Source organism: Sycon ciliatum, chromosome 3, assembly GCF_964019385.1.
Source record: "Sycon ciliatum chromosome 3, ocSycCili1.1, whole genome shotgun sequence".
Taxonomy (NCBI): Eukaryota; Metazoa; Porifera; class Calcarea; order Leucosolenida; family Sycettidae; genus Sycon; species Sycon ciliatum.
In genome coordinates, this window is record NC_088645.1 from 17,551,483 (window position 1) to 17,566,401 (window position 14,919).

At 43.3% G+C, this 14,919-nt stretch overlaps 1 protein-coding gene across 2 annotated transcripts; it reads right to left on the minus strand.

Annotated features, from left to right (window-relative positions):
- Positions 1-1,983: 1,983 nt before the first annotated feature.
- Positions 1,984-14,237, minus strand: LOC135811605 (uncharacterized). 2 transcript variants are annotated; one of them, XM_065324839.1, is made up of 10 exons: positions 14,131-14,237; positions 12,523-13,041; positions 10,793-10,930; positions 9,106-9,228; positions 7,576-7,698; positions 7,176-7,307; positions 6,806-6,928; positions 6,310-6,432; positions 5,058-5,189; positions 1,984-3,468 (listed from the first exon to the last, which is right to left on the minus strand). In XM_065324839.1, the coding sequence occupies exons 1-10, from the start codon at positions 14,162-14,164 to the stop codon at positions 2,633-2,635; spliced, it is 2,283 nt and encodes a 760-aa protein (XP_065180911.1). In that variant the 5' UTR covers positions 14,165-14,237; the 3' UTR covers positions 1,984-2,632. The 2 variants fall into 2 exon arrangements, with proteins under 2 accessions (XP_065180911.1, XP_065180912.1); XM_065324840.1 differs by lacking the exon at positions 7,576-7,698.
- Positions 14,238-14,919: the final 682 nt, after the last annotated feature.

Here is a 14,919-nt window from a genome sequence, read left to right on the forward strand (position 1 = left end):
TCACATATATAACCTCAATTTCCTTTTTTTAAAGGGACGATAGACACTACTAATACTTGTACTCTCTGGCGCTAGTATTCCGAACAAGCCTAGCTAGCCTAGTTACATGACATTATTACTAGTCTAAGCAGCAACATTCATCAGACCCAATGACAGAACATCTCGTGTGTTACCGGAATCGAGCGAACAAATGTGGTCGAGACAACCCATACCATTAGTGTTATAGAAACCTGCTTCAAGTATTCGACACAAAAAAGGCATTGACAGCTTTCTTCTCTAACTAACATCAGCTTTTGCAAGTAATAGAGCTCCCGGCCCGAGAATGAGCCTGTCTATGTTTGGAAAACGTTGGTAGATCTACCTGGTTCCCTTTTCATTGGCCTCAACTAAAGAATAACGGACTGGCTGGCGAGTTTACATCGCTGATAAGTTTCCCTTTCCTTTCTATGCAGTCACTATGAGAATTATAGACGCGTGATAACCCTGAGACTGAACGTATAAAGCACTCTTCCAGCAATCGATGATCCCATTTGCACATTACTTGTTTCCTGGACACGAAAATTCACGGTTCGCGTGAGACTCCGCTGGAGGCCGAGTTTTAACCGTATCCGTACGAACGCCGCCACCTTCAAGGACCAAGGCGCAGATGCAGCTGCTCCTCAAACAACAGCGCAAAAAAAATCTTTGTAAAATCCTGGCCATAGAATGAAATTCAGTTTCCTGGTCATCAGCCTGTAAAAACGAAGAAAGGGTAAGGTTCAGATCTTCTGCTGATGATGATCGACACTCTGTTTCCTTTTAAAACATCACATTCGGCTTGTCTGTTTGCTTGGGTTCACTTCACTTCGCTCGCCCGGAACAAACAGAGAAACAAACGGAGTGTCCATTATAACAAGCAGAAGATCTGAGCGTTCTGTACCATGAACATAATTCAAATAGGGCACGCTGAACACTGCGACGCATTCCTTACAGTGACATGGCCAACAATGGCCCTTTGGGATTGAACGTACTTTATCTATGCATGGAATTGAATAATGAAACAATTATAATTATGTGGTGGATAAGAACTGTGTTTACACCTGGCGCCCCCAAGTGCAACTTTTGAAATAGTGAGTTGAAGCAAATGTCGCGTGATGGGATTGACCACTGTGCTGGGAGAGGAGCACACAATCATATTGAGGTCATAATAATTACAGGTGCCCCAAACACTCCGAGTTGCGCAGCACGGATTCTTTGATACAATGCCGATTGTCTCGACTGTGATCGACATCCTAGCATTGTATGTGGCTTCCTGTTGTGACCTTAATGGTACTTCTAACTTCCATGTTGATTAGTGGTACAGCTATACGTATGTATGACAGATGGTGGAAGCATGTCCCACCGGGTGTGAAGTTAAACAATGCGGTTTCCCTATGTGCTCGCTTGAAGTTGATCACTGCTGTTAACTGTAGTATCTAAAACTGCAGATACATGTACATGCATTGTGGTCAGGATTGGCATTGATAACTGAAACTGCTACTGCTGATACGAGAACAAGTACCTAAAAAGACAACACCATGCTACGTAGCCAACCCTGCCATTGCAGGCATCAGTCAAAGAACCATCTAAGCCACACAAGGTGCATGAATACCGCACTAGATCCACTCCTTACCTCGATAGAAATGTTCTGAATCTCTCACATTCACAACCAAATGTTCCTTCTACTCATGCTTCCGAAATTTAGCGCAATATACATGTACAATCACGCTGCGACAATGGCTAGGAATCACACCATACTCTGAAACCATTTCCCTTATGTATTTGCTCAAACACGCTAACGTTATGAATGTGATGTATGCACCTATATTAAATACCTTTACTTCCCCCGACCTTATTTTGAATATCCTCAGTTTCTTGTTCAAACGTTACGGGGATTGCATTAAGCGAGGGATCATCCCCACGCCTTTCGCCTTTCGGAGCATTTTAGTTTCATGTGGAGATGAGTACAACACCAAAATGGAAATGTGTTTCAATGCATCGGTTAGCAGTGCGACAAGTAATAGAACCTATGCGATGACATTACAATGTACGTGGAAATATCGAACAGGAGGTAGGGCAGTAGCATTGACAGGGCAATGAGTCATACAATGTTTGGAATACTAATGAGAAAACGATGAAATTGGCGCACAGGCAAAACAAAGTTCTGAACGGGTTGAGTTGTAACGAAGGACGTGCCATATCCCAAGGGGTGCAAAATACATGAAGTCACACAGGGGAGAAAATGTTGTGCATTGGATAAAGCTAAATCATACTGCGAGTGGAAATGAACGTTGAGCTCATTCGGCGTAACGTCACCTGATGCATGAGGCGCCATACGGATAATACAGTCATCACCTTTGTGGCGTAAATGACATAGACATGCACAAGAGCAGTGAGGCAATGAGTGAGTAGGATGTCTTCCAAATGCATGAAGAAATGATCTTATTCGTGGATTGTCCGTCAAGGAGATAACTATGAATGTAAACAAAGGTGAAACGAGGGTGCAAGTAAAGATTTTCGCCCATTGATCATCGTGGATTCAGACGTATGGCTACGTTTCGTACTGTGGTAGCGTCACGCGATGGATTTGTAGACGCACAAGAGATGTGTAAACTTAGGTCTGGCGTGTTGCCCGTGTTGGTGCGACGGCAGCATATTGCGTGTCTTGAACATGCAACTCGTCATAACGGAGATTCTGCGTCTGAGGAGTCGTCGAGTCATGAGATAGTTTGGTGTATTCATAGATGGGCACATCAGGAGCAGCAGCGGCGAGTTCAGGTAAATTGGAGAGATCTGTTCTCCAATTGGAGATCAAATTGGCATACGGGGTCGGTTTCTCTGGGGTTGCGCGAGTGGTTGAGGTGATCTGAGTTCCATGTGAGATCTCTGACACGCGTGGCTCCGATGTTCCACCTCTGGATTCACTTGACTCAGTTGCCAAGGCGTAAAAACCCAAGTCGTCTTCCCCACAGTCTTGGTTGCTTGGAGGTGCTGCGTTCCTGGAGGATATCGTGGCCTTGTTGATGGCTCTTCCCTGACTAGATTCAATAGGGTTAGAATACTCAGGTGCGTTTACCGATCCATCAGTTGCAAGGGCATAGATCGAGTCGCGCTGCTCGGCGGCGTTGTCAAGACGTGTGTGAGATGTGGCACCAGCGCTTGCAACGCTATATTCATTCTCCTCTGGTCCATTTGCGCCCACAGTCTGGTAGTAAACTACGGCAGGCGCATTCTGGTGTAGCTCCGGCTTTTGATCGGAGGCGCTGACAGTGTCCACAGGCAGATCATTCTGTGTTTGGTTTCCTCTAGCAGCTGCAGCTTTCTGTCGTTTCCTGATGACGATGTAGGTGACCAGAGTGGCCAGAATCAAGACAACCAGACCTGTAGATATAGAAACCGCAACTGTGGCCGTTGTACGGACATCAGTAGAGCTAGTAACACCAACCAGAGCTGTAACAAAACACATATTCACACGCATACCCCATACATGAACCCATACAAAATACACAGTCATAAAGACCGAAAAATGCATACATAACGCACACACCCACACACAAACGCACACTCGCAACACACACACACACACACTTTGACCTTTGACGCCCGTCGCCGGAGGCGATGATAGCAATGCTACGGCAGAAGCCATAGCAACTTGTGCTGGGATTGCACCATTCAACAGCTTGCAAGGCTGAAGAATTGACCGTCACTATTCAGCCTGGTCTACACCATACAGCTATTTGAAGTGACTTTTTCTGGCCAGTGAATCCCTATTTTGGTCTTTTTTGGTCTTTTTTTTCTTTCTTTTTCCCGCACAAATATCACACCACATACTCCGGCATGCACTGGCTGTTGGTAACCACCCAGGAGAATGAAAGAAAAGTCAGGAAGATTCTAAGAAAGAGAAGAAAGACGTGTGTGACCATAATCGTCGGGAATCGAACCCGCAACCTATCGATTGGAAATCGCTGCACATACCACTGCGCCATATGGGACACACACACACACACACCCAAACGCGCACTCGCAACATTGTCTGAGCGATATCCCGTGTCGGCATATTCTGAATAGTTATCAAGTGCGAAAATCATCCTACCCTGTTTTTTACTTCTAGTACAGACTAACATGAGTGGCTAGAGAATGGAATTATGCATGATGCCATATGTCACCTGCTCACAGCTGTATAGCCTGGTGTGTAAGGAGAGTGGTCTCAATGCCTGTGGGGACAAAGTTCGAAGTCTAAATTATAAACGTAAATTAAAAAAAGCGACTGCTTTGCAGTTGTTGCCGCGGTCAGGCCAGTGAAGTCATGTTCTGTGAATGCCCGTATAAGGGGCTTAAAAACATTAACAGCGACAGATCAACCAGGTTTACAATAATGCTCACCAAGACCCCTCTTCTAGGCCCTTCCCTCAAAGACAGAAACGAAAAGGTGTTTTAAACAAACTATCCCAAACTGAAGCAAGGAGGCGATTTCCGAGCAGACACCTTTTTAAAGTAGATGGAATCTTTCGTCACCTATTATTACGTCGCCAGATTTAAAATGTGAAATCAGGAGTACGTGGACCATTGATAATCCCCATATCTGGCATCTTCGAAGAATACGGTGGAAAATTAAAAGTAATAGCTGTCTTTCAGAGAGGAAAACATAACCGAACCTCATATCTCTACATAGCTATGTCACTGTTGGGAATGGTGCAAATTGAAGTCATGCCAGCATCGTATACGTACGGCGTACTTAGGTGTCCATCTCATCCTTTGCCGCTGGTCATGCCGCCGATGAAATAGAAGTTGCAACCTTTGTTTTGCTATCTCGGAAACATCCTCATATACAATCAGTGGTCAGTGAACAGAGCACCTCCAGGGTGTCAGTCCCCACATAACTTACCTAAGACCCAATCAGCTCTACTGGAAATCAAACAAACGTAAATGAAGCAATTGGGCCTCCTAACACACACATATTGCATGCCGCAATATGTCCTACTACAAAGACATAGTCATTTTCAGTTGGCACAGCTTATGTATATCCACTGGTGTCTAACCTGAACAGTTGACGTCGTAATTCCCTGCCAAACATGGACAATGGTAGGACCCGATCGTGTTTGAACAAGCTCGATTCTCATTGTTGATCTCGCCGCTACATACGTCAGCTTCATCTGTACATTCATTGATGTCTGTAAAGGATTAAAGACATGGTCCTGCTTTCTGAAGTACTTGCTGCACACGGTTTCTTTGAGGAGTGTATAATGCCGTTTTGCCGTTTCTTCTTTCACTAATAATTATATCTCAGGTGTGTACCTGAAAGAAGTAGAATAAAAGTAATTATTGTTGATTTCACCGCGCCTACCACTCGGCTACCCATTACATTTACACTGGATTGAGGCTCCAGTCTCTCCGGAGGCGTGGGTTCGAATCCCACAGCTGCCACCAATGTAATGGGTAGCCGAGTGGTAGGCGCGGTGAAATCAACAATAATTACTTTTATTCTACTTCTTTCAGGTACACACCTGAGATATAATTATTAGTGAAAGAAGAAGCGGCAAAATAACTGACTTTCTCTCCGGTGCACACCTGGAGGTTGAATAGCTCGTTATTATCAAAATCTCATCTTCTTCAAAACAGAAATGCGCAGCCGCTTATATGCAGCAGACGCTGTACGCTTACATACGGAGATACACTAAATACACATCAGGCAAAGCTCCGTATTAGTTCCGTACTGCTTCCGTATTGGTCGGGCAGGGATACTACACTAACAACAATGTGAATGTGTTGCTAGGTTTGATACATAAAATTTCTTCCTTGGCATGTGTCTTTGGTCCGTGATCCTAAAAGAAAGGTAATTCATGTCGTTATTACATAACACTAATCTGTAAAACTACTAAACTTCTATCTCAAAATTATTGCTGAAGGTCGTATCGCATCAAAGGCACAAAACTGTATTTACAAAAGTGTTAGGTACCTCCTACCGTACCTTTTCTAGCTGGCCTGCATGCACTCGTGTACTCACCTTTTATCTCCTTTTGTTCCGCTGGCCTGGGTATCTACTTGCGCGCCCATAATTGCCATAGCTACCCAGGCCCTTTATCTTGCCGTTCAGACTTGATCTCTTCCTCTCTTTTCTCACTCTTCAATGTAGTCGTTTCGTTCGTCTTGGTCTCTTGTCTCGTCGTCTATAATAAATGTCGTTCCACCAACCTACCTGTTCCCGTTGTAATGTCTGGATAATAATATGTCGTCAGTCGTCCTTTTCGTATTCAACAAAAGCATCAATTATCAGAAAAGGTAATTGTGTACCTTCGCATGACAATCCAGAGTAGCCATCTGTGCATACACATTGGTAAGATCCAATTGTGTTTTGACAGTAACTGCGAGCATTCCCATTACAGATATCCTTGTCTTGTTCGCACTCATCCACATCTGAGCATTGAAATAACAGATATAAAACAAGAATGTCAAAAATACGGAGACACTAAAATTGTCCTCTTGTCCTACCATCCGAAATCACAGTAGGTCGAGCACTCGAATGCAACGTGTAACTTGTACACTTTATGCATACTTCATTCCATTCATTCCTTGACAAGATTATACTACAAGCATAATTATCCCGAAGTAGCATATAGCTCCTCCTTTCGCTTGCCATGAGGCAGGCTCTCCACCTTAGCTCATCGCTTGAGTACTGTTAAATTAAAAAAGGCTGCAGCTAGGAGGGGTGCTCTTTGTTGAAAAAAATATTTGATTATGCTAAAACCTATAGAGAACTACAATGTACAGTGTGTTGTTCCTCTTGTACCTTGACACGGAGGTCCAGTAAAGCCTCTTTTGCACGTGCATTCAAATGATCCTTTAGTGTTTGCACAATAGCTATTCTTAACATCAGTGCAGACGTCCTTGTCTGTCTTGCATTCGTCAATATCTGTAGAAAACGAGGACATAAGCTTTATCATTTAAGTGCTCTTTTGAATACGTTAGACAGCTTGAAAACATTTTGATCGACAGTTCTCACATCTTTTCACGTCGATTACCCAATGGACTCATTTTGAAAATGCGTATGAGGAGGCTTGGAGTACACTTGAAATTTGAGGAAATATCGTACCATAAAATACCGTCCAGACAATCTTAGAACCCTTTCCTCCATCTAGGTCAATCTGCTGCTGTCTTACCTGAACAGTTTCCATCATACTTTCCTTCCACACATGGGCATTGGTAGGACCCGTTTGTATTATGGCAGATGCGGTTCTCACTATTCCGTAGTCCACTGCACACTTGATCTTCATACATACATTCGTTGATATCTAACAAACGCAGAAATCAGATGGTTCGGGGCGTCAGTTCTGTGCATCTCAGAGCAATGTTAGTCCGATAGGCTGCTCACACTCCCACAATTTCTGTGATGTGGTGTCAACAATAGATTATTGATTTATTATTATTTATTTCATTTTTTGCGTTGTCGGACTGTATCATTGCACAACGTTCATCACTACACATATTTTCGAAACATCTATCCATGTGCATCACGGTGAGGTTTGTCCTCAAGCACATGTTGCATAGCTACTTCCATACCTTGGCATGACCATCCGGTAAAGCCAGATTTGCAAACACATTGAAATGAACCAATGGAGTTGATACAATGACTGTTGACAGCGTGCATGCAAATCTCTTCGACGTCCTCACATTCATTGATATCTAATCATGAGAATGTGAAGTATAAAAAGGGAAATGACTGTAAGCAATGCTGATGGATCATAGGGCTAAAACATTAGGTTTCCTTCTCCTTTTCTGTGGCAGGTTTATGATCGAGGTGTTTCTGATTGGTTACAACAAATTATAGTTCGTGTGGGTGAGATTTTGTCATCGGGTAAATCCAGTGTGACCGTTTTGAAAAATACAACAAATTGTTGACGGTGTATAATCTGAGGACTGTTCCCTCAGTGTGACCGGCCTAAGGCATTCATTTTGAAAATGCAAAATTGAACCCTTTTATCCTTCCTATATTGTCCACCTTTTGCTGTCTTACCTGAACAATGTTCATTATACTTGCCTTCCACACATGGGCATTGGTAGGACCCGTTTGTATTTCGGCAGATACGGTTCTCACTATTCTGTAATCTACTGCAAAACTGATCTCCATGCACACATTCGTCAATGTCCAGCAAACACGGAAAACACAATGTTCGGGCGTCCGTTCTGTGCATTTCAGAGACATCACCGACAATAACTGATTCCAGCCTTATTTCCTTACCTTTCGTATCTCCAAGTTGTACTACATGGACACAGGACACAAGATACTATTGTCCCCTGGTTGACCACATACTATTATCACAACTCCCAACCAAGAACCACATATTATTATTATGATGTTTTGAATGTGATGGTATGGGCGTTGGGGCGAAGAGCGAGTCAGTGTGGACCTTGTCGGTAAATAGTACGTCTATACTATTGTTGACTTTCTCCATATATCGGTATTAGTGTACAGTATCGCTGGTCTCAATGTAACAAACGCATGCTTGCTTCAGCCAAACTCGGCCGCCACTCGGCCGCCACGCAAGCAGCACGAGTCCACGTTGCAGTAGGTACTGGTAAAGTCTGAACACCTCCATATCGCAGCGTATCCCAAGCCTCCGTGTTAGAAAGCAGGATATGCGAAAGAGTAAATTTTGTCTTCTAGCTCGTTCAGAACTTACGCCAATTGCTCACAGTAAACACATGGAATATCTAAGAGTAAGATGCAGTGCATAATGGTGGTCCATCCCACAATATCCTGTGATGTTTTGTAAAATTATACTTCAAGTACCAACATAGTATTCAATGTTTGCGTTGCGCGGACTGTATCGCTGCACAACGTCCATCGCTACCCATATCGGAGCAACATAATAATATAGTGAAAAAAGGAGAAGGACAAAATGTTACGAGTTATGACCAACTGCCCACCAACGTAACCAGATCTTATACAGTCAGTCAGTTCTTCTCCTTTTTTCACCATATTTTAATTGGCTCACTATCCGAATTCCACATAATAATATGATTATATTCATGTGAATCACGTTGAATCACATTTGGTCTTAAGCACATGTTGCATAGCTACTTCCATACCTTGGCATGGCCGTCCGGTAAAACCAGATTTGCAAACACATCGAAATGAACCGATGGAATTGTGACAATAACTGTTGACTTCTCTTTTGCAGATCTCTTCGTCATTCCCGCATTCATTGATATCTAATTGCGAGAAAATGCAATTATATTAAAGTCGGGAAATGTAAGAAAAAACTTAGAAGTAGCGACAACCTCGGCCATTTGAAATTAATTTGAACTGTCCACTTCTCAACACTGCGCTCTTGGCCCACATTCACAGAACCGTACTTCATAGCGAGGATGGTGGTTCTTGAATAGATGCTCCATATCCTCCTGACAGCGGTTTCGCTCATGATGAGCTCCTCAGTGGAGGAAGATAACGAATGAATAGCAGATGATAAATGAATGAGCATATTTATAGGGTAAAAATGGCGGAATTGCGCACTTTCTACATAGTAATTTGTGGCATACCGAAAGAAGTTGAAGGTGACAAAAGTTCTAAAGGTGATAACGAAACGCACAGTGCTGCTGGGACATGCATAAAGATGGCGCTAGAATTGAGACAAGCTCGTGATGCTGACAATCTATTAGAATGTCACTATGGGACCATTAACTTCAGTCTATCATTGTGCATGTATGTGTGGCCACGTTCCACGACTTTTTTTATTGAAATCTGCCCCACTTTAAGTGAATAATAGCAAGAAGGCACAAGAGAAGAGTGCGGCCACGTTAGTGCTAGCTTCAAAAAACATACATTGGATAGTAAATAATAGGCCTAGAAAATAGTAGGGCTACAGCACAGGTTCGAAGGTTTGGTTTCTTATGGTTTCTGAATCCAGAAGAAAGAAGGCTGCCCTCAAAGAAAGGTTCTGAACCAGGCTTCTGTACATGCACATTATTACAATCTACTACTCCTGTTCTACCCTGGGATTGGATGCCAAGTGCATGAAACAACAAGAATGGCAACAAAAAAGTCTCACATACTGCAATACTTTCCACAGTTGCCTTCAAATCTAGCACATGAATTCTTCACGCATAGCGTTTTCGCTCGATTACAGCCCTCTCTTTAATAATGCCCTGTCTCGAATAATGATTTCCAGATCAAAATCGCAGCTCTTTTTGCCTTTTGTGTTGAGTCGAGAAGGTTTACAAAAAATTTAGACTGCCTTTCTTTGCCATCTTCGTTTTTATGCTGGAAAATGGAAGTGTACCAGACCTGCATCGAACAGTGAAACAATGCACTCTCTTGAATACTGCCCCATCTTTGATGGACAATGCAAATATAGTGCCCCAGGGGCGCTAATCGAGCGATGCGGTAATTCCCTTTGAGAGGACGTGTATAGCTATGCCATGAAAATTGCTGTGAGATGCTACTCGTCATATATTAAACAGCCGAAAATGTTAGAAGCTTTGGTTGTTTAGATTTGAAGGATTCTTCAGCCATTGAGAACATGAATCGCTTGGCTTTGGTGCCTGACTGAGCATGTGATGATCGCGATGTGCACAATACCATCGGTCCAATCTTGATTTTGCAAGCGGAACCCCACTGCCTTCTCTGTAGACATCGATAAGTCAGCTGGTCTCTTATAATAAATTATGCAGGCATCAGAGTCTCAAAGATGTATGAGACCGGCTCTGTGACCAAATACAAGATCCACTGCCTGCAGAAATCCACCACGAGAACCATCAAAGTACATGTATTACTAACCTTGGCATGTTCCGCCAGCCTGTGTAAACGAGGAGTGGCACACGCAGGAGTAGGAACCATAGTTGTTGAAACATCGGCCAGAATCAACTCCACTGTACGGATTGCATGGATGTGGAGTTTCTGTACATTCATTTACATCTATACAAGCACCGATATTATAGGTATATGCAAGCATCAAGAGGATAGTGAACACTTAGTCGCAACTCAGATTTAAGATTCTCTTCAGACGATCACCGCTGCTTTTCCCTGTCAGAGATAACAATACACTTTTATGGTTCTGCAGCGTTGGGAGTAGTGTTCGAGTAGTAATGTCTCACTAGACGTCGCGAGGTGCCTGCTTTCCTGCTCAGGTATGAGGTTGGCCGTATTTCTGCATGGTGGAGTGGAAAAATTCAAAAATGTTTGTTTCAAGGAAACCCAATGCTGTAGACAGCAAGCTGTTTTGGCCATGGATTCCTTATCAGCACAGCTACGAGCTTTAAGTAAGCTATGCTACCAGCCATTTCATTAAAACCCAACAAGGATGATGGGGGGACATGTCTTCAGTGCTAGAGGAGGAGTTGGGCTATCTTCCCATGTATAGCTCTTGCTAATTGAATACGTAGCCCTTTTATCATCGCTTGTAAATTGGCGTTTTCAAAACGATTATTTGTCGGGGGCGATGGCTCTCGTCCTCTGGGATGCTGGCGTAAGCGGCGCTTCGTCAGGATCTCCTCCAAGGTGAGGCAATGTTAGCTTGATGGAAGTTTGTTCCTAGTTTGTATGTGTACACTGTGCCTGTTTATAGACCCATATATCATGTGATGTTCCGACCATATTTGAGGTGTATGCCAGTTTCAAGCTTGAGAAACTTGTTCAAAGGCTTCGCACAGTCGGTGTACATCCCAAAAGACACCTATTTTGAACTACCTGCAAAAGTTGGGCGAAATCGGAGAGATTGACTTGAGCACATTGTCTAGTTTTCTCAGACATACTCTCTTCTGATGTCACAAACAGAAGGATAATTTTTTCCTTGTTTTACTATTCTGCTGTTGAAATCAGATAGTGAGCCAAGGAAAAATTGTAACACGGAAATTGTGGGCAGAAGTTATGCGATCGAGTCCATCACCTACTAGTAAAGCAGATTTGGACTCGATCGCAAAACCTGTGCATACAATTTCCATGTTACAAAATTCTGCTGTTGCATGCGTATTAGCACCTCATTGATCAAGCTTGTTCCTCATTCTTCATTCCATTTGGCCTAAGCGAAGATTAGCCAAGCTTGCTTGGCGTTAAAACGTGAAAAGGTAGATGATACTAATGATAATTAACAGAAGGACGGACAGTTGCGATGTCGTAACTCTGAGTTTTACAAATGTAATCGATCATTAGACGTCCTAAGAAGAAGATTCGAGTCAGTTCGTGTAACTCAGAGTTGCGAAATCGCAAATGTTCGTCCTTCTGCTTGTGTATTACGCTCTTTGCCTTCTGCAAATCGAGCCCTCTACGAACGGTGCAATAACCCCACACAGTTGACATTAATTTTCATCATGTTCCGTTCATGAAGTTAATTATTATTTTCGTAATTTCCACTGAAGGGTGGGACGCGCAAATAAAGACTCTAGTATACGATCATCATCAAACGTACATTGTAGATTATACTGGTATACCTATATCTGAACTCTTACTGTTCATTTCTCTTTATAATTCAACACAGAAAAATTGGACAATGATTTGTAAAAAGAACTTACCCTCGCAAACCAGAGATATGAATGGCTCAGTACCGACCAGGGGTGTGTGACATCCATTTCGGTTCCGTATTTTAAATCTGATACGGGTACGTCTCACAATGGGTAGTACTATCCTTAGTTCATCGTACCACTTCGCTCCATTTCTATCATTATGCTGGTGATGAGAAAATTGTACAGATGTCCAACTTGACCACACCTCTCCATTGTGCTGTTGACGTGTTACCCTTAAGTCACACAGACCTAGTGACGCGAACGAAATCTTACGAGCTACCAAGTTGCAATTCCCAGGATACTCGAAAACTACTGTGTATGGTGTGCTGGACGACAGCCTCGTTCGTGGTGTGCTTCTAGTAGCAGTAGCAGTAGTGTAAGAGACGTAACTCTGAAGAACACTTTTATCGTTCTTAACCAGTTGAGTGGATCGATTGACGGCTCCACATGATGTTTCTTGGGCACATGTTGAGTATATCCAGCACAATGAGGACAGTAAGCAGAATAGCACACTGGTTCTGTATGGATCTGTAATCAATATGAAGATATTCACACGATATGATCAGTTGTGTTGCTGAGTCGCATGCTGATCAGTGGAACGCTCATTGTATTTTAAAAGTGAACCACTCATGAACGTCCTACAGTTTGTTGGGCCTATATTCTGGATTCAGATGCAAGTAAGTGTACTGGGAAAGGTGACATTCTTTTTGGTGACTATTCACAAAAGCGGATAGACAAGTGCGAAAGCTGCTGACCTAGCCAATATCAATCTCGACCAGCCGAGTGAGAACATTGTGCAATTTCATGCACTTCTGTTAATCATTGACTTCCAATGTGTTATGAAAGAACGCATTATTAATACCTGTTCAGATATTAAAGAAATTCACTCTGTAAATATTGCGTCACCAGTACAGAGTTTCGTGCCATGATACTTTCTCCCATCTTTCCAGCCCTGCTCTACTGCACGTGCTGGGATTTCCTTTTGCTGGCTGAATAGCGCTTCACGAGATTTAGCTGAGGTTTTCGCTCCTAATGTACTACTTGCACGAGTATCTTCGCTGAACCAGTAGCACTGCCTTATTTCCACACATATACTTCAGAACATAATGAAGTAAAGTACAAACCAGCACGAAATATTTACCTAAGTCTGCTCGCAAAAACTCCAGTAGTAAATATAGCTGTCTGAGGTTTCCTCAAATGCGTGGAACAATTTCAAGTAAAAGCTTCCAACAGCCCTCCGCCTCCTGTGTACATGAAGAAATGTTCTAGAGACGTGACCATCTCTTTGTCTGAAACGATGCCACCTGCGGCCATGCTCGTGTGTAGAAGAAGTAGGAATGCACCAATTCTTCTCAGCCTCCCACCATTTCAAGAATCACACCCGTCCAACATTAGGCTTGCTACGTCGTGTGTGTAATGAGAACAAGACTCGGTGTGAATAAGTCTTCGCAGTCTACTTCGCCATTTACAAATGCCCGAAACGGCCTTGCAGACGGAGAGCGAGTAGTACAGGGCATCTCTTATTGCCTTCTTTTGGTGTGCATGATCGATTACAGACCTCAACGGGCTATGACATGTATTAGTGTACTGGCCATATTAGCAACGAAATGAACTTACTTTTACGATACGGCTTCTTGTTAATATCCATCATTGGGATATGGCTGCCGGTGTAGCGAACTCCGCACAGAAGACGATCTCTTGTTGACAATACAGCATGTTCAAGAAATGGCAAACATGATCACGGTGCTGTCTATGTTTTATGGCTACTGTAGGAGCAAGGAAAAGGAGACGACCCCTGACTCGGATGGCTCTATTGTGCCAAACATGTACAGCCATCTGCTTGGTGTCTAAACACATTATTGGCCTTATGCGTACTTGCTTCGAGCACGTTTTCCCCCCCAAATGGGCCGCAATTCGGAACAAGTGTAATCAACTGTCAGCAAGCAGATCAAACCATACCAGTAAATAGATTGGTTCGTTCTGTGTGTGTGTGTGTGTGTGTGTGTGTGTGTGTGTAAAATGAAAAAGACCAAAAGGTAGGGATTCACTGGCCAGAAAAGGCCACTTCATAGCTGTGTGGTGTAGACCAGGCTGAATAGTGGCGGCCAATTCTTCAGCCTTGCAAGCTGTTGAATGGTGCAATCCCAGCACAAGCTGCTATGGCTTCTGCTGTAGCATCGCTATCATCGCCTCCGGCGATGGGCGTCCAATGGTCCAATGGTGTGTGTGTTCGTGTCCCATATAGTGCAGTGGTATGTGCAGTCGATTTTCAATTGAGAGGTTGCGGGTTCAATTCCCGACGATTATGGGCGCACACGTCTTTCTTCTCTTTCTCATTCTCCTAGCTGTTCTTTATTTCTCCTGGGTGGTTACCAAAAGCCAGTGTATGCCGGAGTATATGGTGGG